Source organism: Cryptotermes secundus, unplaced genomic scaffold (assembly GCF_002891405.2).
Source record: "Cryptotermes secundus unplaced genomic scaffold, Csec_1.0 scaffold60, whole genome shotgun sequence".
NCBI classification, from domain to species: Eukaryota; Metazoa; Arthropoda; class Insecta; order Blattodea; family Kalotermitidae; genus Cryptotermes; species Cryptotermes secundus.
The window spans coordinates 419,040-435,318 of record NW_019731568.1 but is presented as its reverse complement, the minus strand read 5'-3'; the positions used below and the strand labels follow the sequence as shown (position 1 = coordinate 435,318).

The 16,279-nt window shown below is 40.0% G+C and overlaps 1 protein-coding gene across 2 annotated transcripts in view; it reads right to left on the bottom strand.

Moving 5' to 3' along the window:
• Window positions 1-16,279, bottom strand: part of LOC111867046 — a 42,634-nt gene that overhangs the window by 11,590 nt on the left and 14,765 nt on the right. For both annotated transcript variants that reach the window (XM_023856511.2, XM_033752520.1), the window contains exons 6-8: window positions 10,597-10,768; window positions 8,092-8,914; window positions 5,577-5,752 (exon numbers count right to left, since the gene is read on the bottom strand). In XM_023856511.2, the coding sequence (XP_023712279.1) occupies window positions 5,577-5,752; window positions 8,092-8,914; window positions 10,597-10,768 (1,171 nt within the window). The remainder of the gene's footprint in view (window positions 1-5,576; window positions 5,753-8,091; window positions 8,915-10,596; window positions 10,769-16,279) is intronic.

Here is a 16,279-nt window from a genome sequence, read left to right as displayed (position 1 = left end):
TGTATGGTGTGCTGTTTTATGTTGGTGAGTGTAGGGGGGGATGGGTAGTGGGGAGAAAGAGGTACCGTTAGTCTGTGTAGATTTCGTGTATCGTTTGAAATATGGGATTGTGTGTTTCTATGCGTGTATCATTCATGTGTAGGCCTTTCTTACTTATTTTATATATATGGTCTTTCTCTAATGTATTCAAATGTCTGCCCTTCTTTCCCGTTGTTACAACTTCCATTACCTCTGTTATTGTTCCGTATGCATATCCTGTATTTAGTATGTGATTTGAGTACCCGGAATTGCTATCATTATTTCTAATATCATGTATATGTTCTTTATATCTAGTGTTAAATGTTCTGCCTGCTTGCCCAATGTATTTCAATGGGCAATTCAATGGCAGCAACGTAAGAGTATACACCTGATGATGGCCGTTAGAGGCCGAAACATGTAGTGTAGAAGAGAGCAAGATCAAAGACATATAATATATTGTTTGCACTTGGGATGGAGTTTGTATCATTTATCACGTAACCCTTAATTTCAACAACAAAATGTCTATGGCTGCAGTGTTCTTGCACATCGAAGAAGCCTTTGATACCACGTTGCACTCAGGCTTGCTGTATAAGTTATCAAAACTGGAATTCTCAAACAGTTTGATCAAGCTTATTGGGTACTTTCTTTCTAAACGTAAATTCAGGGTCTTGGTTGAAGGCGAAATGTCAATGCCAGGAAATGTAAGCAGGGGTGCCACAAGGTTCTGTCCTTTCCCCTACGCTTTACAATTTGTATATAAATGATGCCCCCAAACACATGTTGTTCACCTGGCCCTCTTTGCGGACGACACCTGTCTATATGCGACAGATCGCAAGGAGGGTTTTATTGTTAGAAAACTCCAGCATGGTCTTAGCTCAATGGAGACCTGGTGTGAGCGCTGGAATATAAAAATTAATGAAGATAAGACTAGGGGGGTCTACTTCTCTCGTGGTCATCAACCACCTGAGTCTTGTCTTAATCTAAATGGAAGAAATATTCCATTTGTAAATAGTGCAAAATATCTAGGTGTAATCTTCGATAAGAGAGTGACTTGGAGATTACACATAGAAATGATCGAAGTCAAGGCCTTCAGAACATTCATTCATTACTCATTATTGAAAAGTGAGCGATTGAGCGCTAACATTAAAATGACCCTCCATAAAGCTCTTATTAGATCCATAATGACTTATGCTAGTCCTGCCTGGGAATTCACGGCAGACACTCATCTAGTGAAATTGCAGCGCTTGCAAAATAAGGTTCTCTGCACCACTGGCAATTTTCCAAGGTGTACATCGGTCCTCGATTTGCACATGGCATTCAAAATCCTGTATGTATATGACTATATAACAAAATTATGCAGGAAACAAGCAGACATCATATAAAATCATGAAAATGAGAGTGTTCGCAACATCGGACAAGGCAAAGCCCGACACAGAAGGTATAAGAGGCTGAAACTTGGCGGCCGTCAGGCATACGACCGTTCAAGTGACTAGACTGCCATGGTAGCAAATACTACTAGAAATAGGGCATAATCTGCCGTACTGAGCCTGGATTGACAGAGGCCTTGTATATATTGTACAAAGAAATAGGAATTAAGATTAAATTGTAAATATATGTAAATACTGACAATGGACTTACTAATACGGACTATGACTGACAACAGACCCGATCCCTCGTCAGAGAGGGGGCCCCAAATGGACAGGACAGTAACTTTCATATGGGGGGGGGGATCTGGTCATGGGCCCCAGCTGGAGCTCGACATCAAGAGAGACAGACCGACAGACAGACAGACTGACCGACCGTCAGTTGCAATTTGACTTGGACTTGGACTTGGACTTGGTGAGACAGACAAGTGACAGTGATAGCACGTGGTGGACAAACATAGCTAGGAGTCCATGGCCATGAAATCAGAAGCCAGCCAGTAAGGACAAGAGCTACTGAACATGAAAGCTGAGGAATCTACATTGTCTATATTGTGGGAGCTTCTACCTGGCAATGACTAGTGAAGACAAATTGAGAAGACTTAACACATGCTATAGTGAACTGTAAAGTCCGTGAGTACTATAATTACTTGTAATAACAATTCGTAAGTTTTCAATAAATCCAATTAACAATCCAAACCGCATGGCTAGTCATTAAACATGTGATAATACACAGTGTGTCCAGGTTCTGTTTCTGTTCATTAAAAATATAAGACATGAATTATTTTCAAAATCTCACTCTTTTTATTCAAAATAGTCTCCTTCTGAATCAATACATAGCTAGAATTGATTGAAAAGTTTTCGAAAACAGTCACTGTACTCCTTTTGTGGAATTGCATTTAAAACTGCGGTAGATTCCCTTTGGATGTCCTGGATGGTGTTGTGATGGTCTCCTTTGATCGCCAACTTAACTTCTGGGAACAACCAGAAATCTGCTGGAGCCAAATCTGGCAAATACGGAGGATGATCAAGGACTGTGATCCCTTTTCTGGCCAAAAAATCGTGCATGATCTTCGATTTGTGGGGTGGGGCATTGTTGTGGAGGAGCAACCAGGAAACTTTCTCTCGATATTCAGGCCGTATTCGAAGAATTCTCACCCACAAACGATTGAGGACTCCAAGATAATAATCAGAATTCACTGTTTGACCTTCTGGCAGAAATTCCTTGTGAATGATTCCTTTAGAATTGAAGAAAACTGTTAGTAGTGTCTTTACTCGACTCTTTTACATGCGCACATTCTTTGGTTTCGGCTTCTTTGGGCTCAACCATGCTGCACTCTATCGCTCTGTAAGAGGCTCTTATTGAAAACACCATATCTCATCACCAGTAACAATCGATTTTGTAAATTTTGTATCACTTTGGGCCAACTGTTACGTGTCTTTGCAGTGTTCCACTATGGCATGTTTTTCATCACCTGACAGTGTGTGCGGTACAAACCGTGCACAGACCTTCTGTTTGCCCAAATCCTCTGTCAAAATTTGATGCAGAGTACCTTTTAGTATTCCCTAAGCTCCTCAATGAGTCTTGCAGAAACACATCTGTCTGATGCAAGGATTTCGGTAACTATTTTCACATTTTATTCAGAGCGACTTGTTCTCAGTTTTGATGCATGTGGAGCATTTTCAATGTCCTCCCTGCTGTCACGAAATACTTCATACAATCCATCTGTCTGATGCAAGGATTTCGGTAACTATTTTCACATTTTATTCAGAGCGACTTGTTCTCAGTTTTGATGCATGTGGAGCATTTTCAATGTCCTCCCTGCTGTCACGAAATACAGCATACAATCCAAAAATGTTCAAGCGACTCAAACAATCACTACTGTACACACTTTTCATCATTTTGTATGCTTCCCTGGCTGTTTTGCCTAACTTCAAACAAAATTTGATGTTGGTTCTCTGTTCAACCGCCATTTTCCGATGAGTGTCAGGACAGTACTGTTACATTCAAGGTCAGAACACATGATGCAGCAATGCTTGTGCTTTGAAATTATAGACAGCCACAGTTGAAACTTCAAGAATCTTAATGTCACAACTCGCCATCAGATGGCATTGCAGGGCAAAATTTAAAAAAATGAGCCCTAACGGATCCTGGACACACCGTGTACATTTTCAGCTTCCAATCTGTTATATCCAGTCAAGTATTCTGTATTCTGCACATAACAGGGAGGCTTAATTCTTTCCAATTTGTGATGAAACAAATTCTCAGAAGCAGAGGACAGAACCAAATTAACACATTAAGGACCAGCAATTTAAATATTTAAATCACCCTGGGGACCAACATTTTTAAACCCAGTACCCTAACTTGTGCACTGTTCACTTTAAAAATTAATATAAAATCTCCTAATTTATTTTATAAACTAAAATTTTTGGAGAACACTTACCAATGCTCCTAGAAGTGTTTGAGAGTGTGATATTTCTGGAAACATTCCCCTTTGTGAAGTGGCATTACACAGAACTTGGAAACGTAGGCAGTCATACTCCTTTTTCTGTGAACTGCGCAAACACGGCAATGCCTAGAAAGATGCTTCCCCTTGGAATGTTCACTCTTCACAATTTTCATGAGGGTGTTTCCACATATCACCCAAGAGCTGCCTAGGGGGGCCCACATAAGGACTACGTGGGGTGGGAGTTGATGGGCCCGATCGCACTAAGTCAGTGTCTAACTTTCATTCTGCCACCACCATCTGGTCTGTAGCCCAGGCCTTTGCCACATTCATCAGAAATGCTTTGTATTTCAATTCTGAATCAGGGTTTAGATTTTTGTAAACCAAAAATGAATTGAAAATGGCACAATTTATAAGCCACAAGGCAACTTTCTTTGTCCACTTTATTGTTTTCCTAGGAAGAGAATAATAGGCCAAGTATTGATTGGCTCTATCAACTCCCTTCATGAACATATTATACTCAGAAATACAAATAGGCTTCTTTACTGGTCCATGTCTCCTTTGAACATCAACCATGCTCGAATTGTGAATTGTGGAAATCATATTCACAACGCAAGTATCCCTATCTCCAAAAAACAGTTCTGCTACTTCAAGACACTTGCGTTGGGTCCAATGGAATTTGTTTCATCCCTGGATTTCCAGTAAACTGTCCCAAAGTAGGCGTTTTGTCTACTTTTTCCCATGTGGCAGTCCCCACAATGTTACTACCCGCATTTTTGTCGAAGCTGCTGTCACTTTTACTGTCTGTGACCACAATTATTTGTTGTCCCCTGTCACTGCCACTGTCTGAGTCACCATCGCTACACATCTCACAAGGCATGTCAGATAGCTCATTGGAGAACAAGTCAGATATTTCTTGTTCTCCGAGAGATCGCTTGGTCTTCAACCGCTTCTCTCCTTGAAACACGTTGCACTACTAACTTCCTGCCTGGTACATAAGAGCTTGAAGGGTCAAAGATCATTTTCCTTTGGAGTGGGGAACCAAAACAGCGAGGTCAAGTTACTGACTACTCAGAAAACATTCTGGAGTAATATTATGCAGTAGTCATTCGGGTGGTGCCAGAGCAAGGTATAGTGTGTTACAACCTAACACGTCCTAAAATCATGATATCATGTGACTGGTCTGCCACATTTAAAAGCCAAAAGCATGATATCATGCAACTGGTCCTCAATGTGTTAAATGGCGACAATAAATATTCAGACATATATTTTCTGTCTAGAAGAGATTATTTTACACTATATTTTTGTTCACCCTATATTCTCCAGGGCTGAGAATTTTTTTGAAAAGGTATATTTCCAGTTAATCTGGGGTCTATCTGAGGTAGATTCTAGTACATATGCATACTGAAAGTCTGCAGACAGTGACTGGACAAATAGATATTTTCTGTTTAGAAAAGATTATTTTACACCATATTTTTGTTCACCCTATATTCTCCAGGCCTGAGAATTCTTTTTGAAAAGGCAGATTTCCAGTTAATCTGGGGTCTATCTGAGGTAGATTCTAGTACATATGCATACTGAAAGTCTGCAGACAGTGACTGGATAAAAAGACAGATTACTGAAGCATACAGATCGTTATGCATTTCTTAAAAATGTGCCACAGTGAAACATACAACATATTTCTACATACCATACTGCACCAAATGCATCCACCAGAGCTATAGAACCAGTACAATCCTTACGTCGTAGTTGCAGACGAACACCACCAGGATGTAGCATCTCTCTACGTAGCTGAACTACTTGCTGCTCTCTAAGTGTGCGTCGTCGTGAACCCATTACTTCCACATTAGCACCCGGAGACGCTTGCTGCAACATAAGACATAAAGAAACATCTTCACACTCTCAATGAAGGAAAAGTCAGTTTGTAAAACATAAAACCTGACATTCTAATGGTGATTAAATGGTTTGGAGTAGGGCAACTATCCATGTTGATACAGAATTAAATTGTTTCAGACATTCTTTCTGTCTTTATTATAAGGGACTGAAGTGATGCCTGATATGAATTGGTTCATGCACACATGTGCGTGAGCACAAACACACAAAAACTTCTCACACATGCAATAAAATTTAATGGAGCCTAGCCCTCTATGGCTAAGAACTGTCCAAAGTATAACACAGACAGAGGCAAGATACCACACCTATAAAAAATACAAATTACAGAATTCACCAAAAACTATAAATTTTGTTGCACAGATGCAGTTAGTAAAGCTTACAAAGATGCCTAAAATTAGTGCATTCCTTAGCATGCACACACATTTTTTATTTATTTTCTACAGTTCATAATTTCAAAATCTCTCCATTTTCTTCTTCTGCGGGTGAATAATTTCAACATCCAAGGCTCCTGCATATTTTGAATGCAACTGCCTTACCACTATGCTAAACCTTTTCTTAAGATATCAAAGATTGGGCTCTCTGGTATATTCAAGTTGAGAATTAATTCTGAGACAGTCCTCTGAATTACAAGGCCTCTTCTGACACAGAAAACACAACACACCCACACCCCAAGAAGGATTCAAACTTGCGACCCCTATTAGAACATGAGGTTCCATCAAATAATACTATATACAACTGCACTAATTTCATTCACCTTCTTTGTTCTGTCACACGTTTTGGCCTATTTGGCCATCATCCTGCTACTTACATAAATTAATGTACAGCTGCTACTCTGGCCAATGTTTACATTTTTGACTTATGTCCGTGTCTGTCTTTTTAAGTTATATGACCAATGTGACCAAGCTGGTTCTCTTATGTTATATGTTAAAATGCTACTAAACTTAAACATTTTTCAATTCTTTCCTAGTCCTTCACACCATTCATTCACTATAGTTTTTCAAGTTTAATGGCTGATTCTCGTAGATGTGCACAGGGCGAAGATGGTACTTACAACTACAAATTTTTAAAATTTGTTCAATTTTTCTATTTATGATTCATTTAAAGGTTTCTCATTTCACATCTGATTCACCTATTCTTTACCCAGTAAGTTTTACATAACTCGAAACTTTAATGCAAGTTTACAAAGCACTATAAGTAAATTTTCCTTGTGTGTTAACTAATTAAGCACTATGCCATGAAGATGTATGGGGGAGTGGGATGTATAGATCCACGTATTCCAGACCTCGGCACTAGTTGGAGGTGAGTGGTCAGCTTCATGCCCCTGCTGCTTTACCCCTGGGGAAAGAGCTCCCATTACCCATTGGATAGGAGGCCCCACAGCCAGTCTGGACAACATGGAGAAGAGAAAATTCTTAATCCTACCAGGGCTGAAATTCTGACCCCTTGATGGCCTAGCCAGTCACTATATTGACTACGTTATCCTGGCTCTTGTATTACTTTTTATATTTTGAAAATTTCAGGAGACAACAAATTTTACTATACCATTATGTAGCTTCTTGTATGCATTTCACATAAACCAAGTTTTATAGAAATATGCCTGTTAGTTCTGGAGATATATTTTTTGAATATACTGATATTACTATCAAGGCCAAAACGACCCGCATCCTACTAGCTTCACCATTCTGTATCATGAAAACAGCTGGGTTATTGGGTATAGTATTGTGTGATTTTATTTATATTGGATATCGTATTCAGTATAGTGATGAGCTATGAGCTGGATGGCTAAGGAATGGGGGGAGGGGGTTATTCCCAGCAGGGACAAGAGGTTTTTCTCTTCTCCACAGCATTCAGACTGAACCTGGGGCCCACCCAGCCTCCTGCTCAATGGGTACTCTAGTTTCTTTCCACCAAGGGTAAAGTGGCTGGGGAATGAAGATGACAGCTCACCTCCACCTAGTGTTGAGGTCAAGAATAGTGGAGTTATGCCTCCACTACCTCGTACATCTTCATGGTGTGGTTTTTAATAAATTAAACAAAGGGACAATTTTACCTTTACCTTATGCCAAAGCTCTTATCAACATGCCAAGTTTCATTCATTTTCATGGTCCATCTCAGTCTCCAAAACCAAATACTTAAAAATGGCTATAGTAACTTCCTTCCAAATTCATCCTTTACCACTAACCCCTCATTCAGTGGTATATTACTTACGCAGCTGAGAAAGTGTCATTAAATACCCTATGAAATGACAAATTGGAATGCAGGTTATTTTCAGAGATGCACTAAACCATTCTGGTACATAATAAGCATCATACCTGAGCTTGTCGATAGGGATGAGGTGCAGGTTGCAGTCTTCTCTCAACATCAGCCTGTTGTGCAACAACTCTATTTCTCTCTGCACCAGCCACAGTTGCAACACGAAGTGCATGAGAAGCACCTGATGATGTTGAGGATGATGATGTAGCTTCTGAAGTTGAAGAACTCCTGTGTCTTCTCCTCTGCTGAATGTTGCTAAGGGCTGGCTCTGTGAAAGTAACTGGTCCTTGACCTCTGACCTCTGTAACAGCATTTCTAACTGAAGATGTCTCACTGGGTCTTGGTGCCACCTCTACCTCATTTCCAGGTAGGTTTCTGGCAGCAGAATTGCTGACAGGGGACTCTAATGATTGAGGAGACTGAGCTACATTTGGAAGGAACACACATTCATAGTAACTGTTGCCAAAATCAGTGACCTCTATTTGGCTGTTATCAAGATTACCATTACTACTTGTAAAACCCTGTTCTGTAGGCACACTCTGAACCACCTGAAGCTGCCTCTCCACTGTTCTAGGTGGTGTTACTGGGGGTGTATACGAAGTTTCATTAAATTCCATATCTTCTCTGAAATCCAAGTTTTCATGGAATGTAGAACTACCTGTAGGTACAGAATCCGGTAATGAGGCCAAAGCATCCTCAACAAAATTAAAATTGAAAACTCCCTGGTAGTCCAATGGTACAGCTGAATGAGCATGCTGCGGAGTGCTTACTTCAATGACTGTAACATTATTGTCAGGACCGGATTCTCTTGACATTAAGGAAGAACTGAAGAGAACTGGAGATTCAGGAACTGAAGCTGCTCTATTCAAAATCCGATGAGGCCTGTAAGCATATAACAAAACACATATGCTTAACCCTTTCATTGTGCACTATATTCTCACATATTTTCTTAAAGTAATGCAATTTTACTGCAGAAATATGAAAACCCAACAAAAATGCATTTTCATAGCCCAGTGAAAAATAAATGATACACAGAAAGGAGATAATTATTTCTTCAGGTGGCCTAAAGCAAAGTGTAATGGATATTTGTTCCACTTCAGTCGAATATCACAGCAACAGGGTTAAGAAGAGGAGCTTCTGGCAAAAAAGAGAATTCAGAAGTCACAGAACAAGAATCTGATGTTTTTGTTTCACAAGGATATACAGAAGTCATGGTCGAGGAGGTGAGGAGTTGCGTAAAAATCAGCCATGTGCGAGTCTTGAATTTCTGAGGTCGAACAAGAAAAGTATGTTTCTCAATCAAAATTCAAGTGTTCATTTCTCAGTCTTCAACTTCAAGAATTTTCTGATGACTGCTTTTACTTTGCATGCCGATGTTTGATGTCAAAAGGGATTGGTATCATAATCGCCCAAATGCAAAATGAGTTCCTCCCCTTTCAAGAGTTGGAAAACTAGTTAATAAACCTGAATGATAAATATATATATAGACATTAGATAACACATAAGGGTACATATGACACTGTGTCTGAGTATGTGATTGGCTAAGTTCTGGCATGCAAGGTGTAAAAACATACTTTCGTAAAGATATACCTATTACACCAAGACAAACTTGGAACCACAAACATAGATATGAAAAAAACGGCATGTACCAAATGAAATGTACAGATTACCCACTAAAATACATAGGGCAAATAGACCGAACATTCTATACCAGATATAAAGAGCATGTATAGGCAATTAAGAATAACAACAGTAACTCAGGATATTTGAATCACATTTTAAGTATGGGACACACAAACGGGAGTATAACTGATACTATGAAAATAGAGAAAAAGGGAAAAGCATCTCAATACATTGGAGAAATACCATATATATATAAGGTTTGTAGAAACAGATTACAAATGAATGATGCACATATTCATGTCTATAACCCAATATTTGAAATGTTCAAGAATTAAACACCAGTGAGTGACACACACAATATAAAAGACAGATTCAGTCCAGCTCAGCAAACACTTGTAGTCTAGACACACAACACAACATAAAAAGACACCCTGCAATATATAGTAAGCACACAAACAAGTATCATCTGGAACATTAACACACATTATATAAAAAAATACTAACATAAGATATTAATACATGTTACAGATACACAAGTGTGTAGATGGGACTACACAGCGAATATTAGAATCCACCAACAATTTTTGAACACCTGATGATGACCAACATCAGTTGAAACATGTAATTCAATGTACAAAAGCCTTTAAATAAGGTCTAAAAGACACAATGGGTGTAAGAAACTTTTAAAGAAGTTTTAGAAGGACGCAGTGACTGTGAAACAGTGAACCAGTTACATCTGTTGAATAATAATGGAAGCTTCACTCTATACATAATGGCATGAATTATGTAATTAACTATGGAATATCTCAGAAGATCCCTCATGGCCAGAGTTAAAGTTTGTAAATCTGTCCATTTTAACGGGGAGAAATTTACAATTTTAACACATCCCTTTGCTGATATTTGCTTGTGGGTAAATCTGGTTAATTCATATCAGTATTTACCTGGTGTAAACTGGAGGCTCTGACTGTGTGATGTACAGTGATGTGGTAGAAGCCCTGATCTGCAGGCTTATATTATCACATCCTGAGGGCTGTGCTGGCGGTGCATTCTCATCTGAAGAAGATTCTACACTGTTGCTTGCCTCAGTGGAGCCTGTTGAGCTGGAGCTGCCATCTGTTAAAAAATATAACATATAATAATTTTAAAAACTGCAGATAGCACTTAAGACATGCATGGAGAAGATATGATTTATTCTTTTGCAATAAAAAATGTTAAGTTTTAGGACTAGTGCAAAAATATTCACAAAATAATAACTAAATACCCCTCATATTAGTTCAGGAAAGTTTGGAAACTCTAAGTCAAGGAAAGATATACAGCTCACTCCAGATATGATCTCCATACTAAATGTTTGGGTGAAAAATGGCAAAAGAAGAAACCACTTAGGAAAATTGGATTAAAATGAAAAAGTGTTCTTAAAGAAAGTGCGCGAAGGAGTTCACTGGACTGAGGCATCTTGGGACAGGCTCCTGTGGCAGGACTTATTGATCATAATAATGGGCTATTTTTAAAGTTTGTATCCTGTTGCATTTATACAATCGACATACACAAATTTTATCATCAATGCAACAACTGTTTATTAATATGATGTTTTTAAAAACCATTTTTAAAAATCAATTTTAGATTTAGTTTTAACCTAATTGTTAAATTAGTTTTATCCTAATTGTTATTTTTACTGTTTAATCACATGTATGATTCTTGTTTGAATCACTGTCTAGTCTAGTCTAATATAGTCTATTTGATGAACTGAATATATATAGAAAGTACCTTTCATGAACCATATGTATATAAATGGGAATGTGAGTGTTGCAGTTTAGTGGCTGATTGTGTGATGTGCAGCACCTGAGGATGACCCGTTAGGGTTGAAATATGTAGCGCTATTTATGTTAATAAACAATTGTTGCATTGACAGTAGAATTTGTATATGTTGATAATAATGGGCTTTTGGGTCCTAAAGGCAGGGCACTTCCTGACCAAGTGAGTAACTATCAACAAGGAAGATGACAAAACATGAAGCTAGTTAGCAGTGAAGAACAAATTCAAACAGTTTCAGGACTTTGCCAAATAAAAGTTTAAAACAATTCAATTGAAGTGATATTAGGTGGGATGTCTGGGACTTTGTTGTTCTGAGACACAAAACCAGATCCCATTACAAGACTCCAGTGAACAGCTCAGTCATTTAGCTATTCAATAATTCCCCAATGTTATGGAACCAAAAGTTATCACCATAACACAGAAACCCATCGCTGGACCCTATCTTTGTTACAAATTTTCTGAAGATATCCTTATATATATATTGTCACGTGTTGGGTGTATAACGCGACAAATAACTTCATGCCTTATGGGATATAGCGAATTTTATTGCACATTTGCTCTTACAATCGCATAATTTACAGATTCACAACTACTGCTGTCTGCAGTATTACAATTATTAGACTGCAATTAACTGGTGACTGCCTCTCTGGCTAACTCATAACTCATAACTGCTGCCTTGAGAACTGTCTTCGGCGGTTGTGTAGTTCCTTTATAAACGCTCAGCTGGACAATGGAAAAAAACAGTTATGTAATAGGCATCACTGTTGTCTGGCGCCGTGTTTACAGATGTTACTTTCAACACTGTTGGGAGTTGTTTACGGCTGCATAGCAACTGCAGTATCCCTTGGCCACGTCACCGCTGGCGGGGTAACAGAAGGAGTGTTGACTTGCCTATTACCCTAGTAATGACAGTGCTCCAATGGTGTTACGTCACCGCTGGCGGGGGGAGGGGTGTCCTGCATAGCGCAACATGTCACACTGCTCCCTCCTTAAGGCTGTTGGTCCCGAACAGCCTAATGGTGCACCCCCGTTCCTTTTCTTCCAAGGATGTGCTTGGTGGGTCTCCTGTTGTTTTGGCTACTCCTTGTAGCGATTATTCTCCTTCCATTACAACTGCTCCCTCCTTAGACCAGCTCGTCTCGAGCGGTTTCCTGCTAAGTTGCCAGATGATCCAGTTGTGTCACATTCATTCGTCGCTCATTCAGTCTTCATTCATTCTTGCTAGGGAGACTGGCGCTCCTACTACCAGTTCCCCCCATATGGGCTGTTTCCCTTTTTTCGTTTTGGAGGGGGTCGACCCCCCCACAGTGTCCAATTCTTGTTTATGTCTTCCCTGAGAAGTTCTTTATGTCAATGTAACAGCACTTCAGGTGTGGTCTGCGCTTTCTGACGTCGTCGTTCCTCCTGGTCTTCCAGCCGCTTGCTGGTACAAGACCGTGGCGCCAAGTCCTTTCTCCGGCATCCGAAGGTTCCCTGTGGAGTTTCCTTCTTGAAGGCATTTCTCCAACGTTGAGCCACTGTCGCGCAACAGGATACCTTCCTGCAGATGGCAGCCAACTTCATCCAGGATACATAATCTCCTCGGGTCCAAGATTTATTGAAGATGTTCCTCCAACGCCATGCCACTGTTGCATGGCGGGACACCTTCCTGCTGGTTTTCTTTTGCTGTGCAACTTCCACACAGCAGCTCATCCCTCTGCGGGCTACAGCCAACTCCTTCTGGGGTCCACAACTTTCCCGTGTCAAATTCTTCATATTTCGCTTATTTCGGTCCCTATGCCTTTTCTTCTTCGGTTCTCCAACCGGCGTTATTTCGGCGTCTTTTATGGGTACCTTTCGTTGGTCGGCCGCCTCAGGTTTCATGTCCACTGAGGCCGGCTCTTCTTCTGGAAGTGCCCCCATTTCTCAGCAGGTCATCGTCACTCCGACCGGTATCACTATGGGGACCTCTTCTTGTTGTGCCACCGCAGGTTTCGTGTCCACTGTGGCCGGCTTTTCCTCTTCTAGACGTACCTCCATCTCTTGGTAGGCTATCGTCGTTACTTCTTTTTCTAGATGCGCCTCCGTCGTTTCTCGGTAGGCCGTCATCTCTTTCTGCCAGGCATCCATATTGGCTTGCAACCTCTTCTCTCACATGGCGGCCGTCCTTGTTTCGATGGCTCTCATTCTTGCTTGGGTAGCTTCTCTTTCTGCGGCCATTTCTTCTTGCCAGGCCTTCGAGTCGGCGTCTAATTTTGCCATGAAATCTTCTTGGGCAGCCAGCAGACGTTCCAACATTTCTTCAATTTTTATCATGTGGCAGTATAATTCGTTGTAACTTGTGGCGTGTTCAAGTTCATATCCCACTTCTGACACCAAATTGTCGCGTGTCTTGAGTTCGAATCCTGTCGGTCACGTGTGTAAGTCCAATCCCACTCCTGACACCAGTTTGTCATGTGTTGGGTGTATAACGCGACAAATAACTTCATGCCGTATTGGATATAGCGAATTTTATTTCACATTCGCTCTTACAATCACACAATTCACAAGCTCAACATTACTGCCATTGGCAGTATCACAAACACTAGACCGCAAACTCTTCCCTGGCCAACTCGTAACTCACTCAACTCACAGGCTGCTGCATTGAGAACTGTCTTCGGCGGCTGTGTAGTTCCCTTATAAACCCACAGCCGGACAATGGGAAAACAGTTACGTAATAGGCACCACTGTTGTCTGACGCCGTGTTTGCCGATAGTCTAGCAACGCTGTCAGGAGTTGTTTACGGCTGCATAGCAACCGCAGCGTCCTGTGTTACGTCACCACTGTTTACTTGCTTTGCCTAGCAACCGCTGTTTACTCGCGCTGCATAGCGACCAGTGTGCTGGGTCGGCTCACTTTGGCTCCGCTCGGCATGTCACCGCTGGCGGGTGGGGGGGTGTCCGCCATAGCGCAGCACATCACAATATATATATATATATAACATTTTGTAATGTTGAGTACAAGCTCTGAAATTATGCAATGACAGGATACCAAAGCAGTAAACTGTCAAAAGTTAACACTATGTGATTGATCACAAACATGTGAGCAGTCTTTTGTTTCAATGCATCATTATTCTGTGAGTATCAGTAATATTTTTATGTGGATATGTGAAATCCAGTTAGTATTTATCATGGAGTGTAGCTTAGTTTATGAACACTTGGAAGCTTTCTTTCCTTTTCAAAACATGCATGTAGAAGATGCCCATACAGACCAACTCAGCATAACTGTGTCAGAGCTCTAATATGAAATCAGATGGATAACCCAAGCACACATTTGACAGATCTGTGTAGGTAATACAACAGCAAATATGCCTATTAGATTGCTTGAATTCACATCTCCATAAACAGTATAAGACATCTGAGGAAACACTATCCAATCTCAATATCATCAAGTCATCGCAATAGGAAACACTACTACAAAATAAACAGGAATATATTAAATATAACTTCAAACTCCAATGGAAAATTTATCTTCACAGAAGATATATACAGAATGGGGCTTACATTTATTTTAATTTGTCCATCAAGACTGTTAAGAATCTCTTTGCTGACATAGTTGATATAATTATTTTTTTCATTATAAGATTCCTTTATTAATGCAAACTGTACAATATGCTACAGACATACCCCTTCCTGGTATTTTCTTTACTAGTGATGCAAGGTCCATAAGTTGTTTCTGAATAGCAATGACATCATATCCTAAATATGCATGAATCACATTGCCTTTATAATAACAAACCTTTAACTTCACTGTTTCTTCCAAATAATCACACTCTAAGTTATATTTCTATTTTTTTTCTCTTACAATTAAGAATGGCTTTTCTCAAATCAGACAACCTGTATTAACCTTTAACAGATGGACTTTTAAATTGCAGGGAGCCCTCTGCGGCCAGTATTTAAATCACCCTAATTAATCAACATTGCAAACTTTCAGAAAAAAATACATATTTTCCGTTCTATACAACATAGTAAAACAAAACCTGAAAGACAATAAAATTTTCTACATACACACAGAAGAGCAATTTTACAAACGAAAATTAACTGTGAATATTTTGTCATGAAATGCAAAATATAATCTTTATTATATATCTTATGAAATCCAAAGGACTTACCCATTGTTTTTTCTTCAACCTTGAATCATGGTGATATTGTAAATATAGTCACCCTATACACAATAATATTCTGTTCAGACTGTACATGAGTTTGGACTGTGTCACTTCACAGTTTATGATACACTCTGACGCTCATGGCACTTCTCAAAGCAGTCCACTTCACACAGAGTGACACCACCCTTTTTACAATAGAAGAGCATGCTCCTGCTTTTCTTATTTAGCGAAACACACGACAACGTCTTTGTTTCCCTTTGGTTGGCCAGTGTTGTGAATGTTTCACCCCCAGTCGACTCAGTTGGGCCCCAGATAACCTTGGCCTCCCACTGAGAAACGTCACTGACCATGATATTCGCCTTGTGCGATTGAAGAATCATCTTGGGGGAGGGGGTTTCTAGCAAAATTGAATAAATTATGTTGATTGACAACGCGACACTCTCACCTGTTAGTAATACTCGCAGAATAGGGATGCAAAGTAATTATAATAGTAGTCAAGGAGGATGAGGTGGGCAGGTCATGTAGCACGAATGGGGGAGACGAGGAATGCGTTTGGGATATTGGTGGGAAAACCAGAAGGAAAGAGACCACAGGGAAGACCAAGGTGTAGGTGGGTTGACAGTATTAGAATGGATCTTAGAGAGCTAGGATGGAATGGTATGGATTGATCTGGCTCAGGATAAGGACCA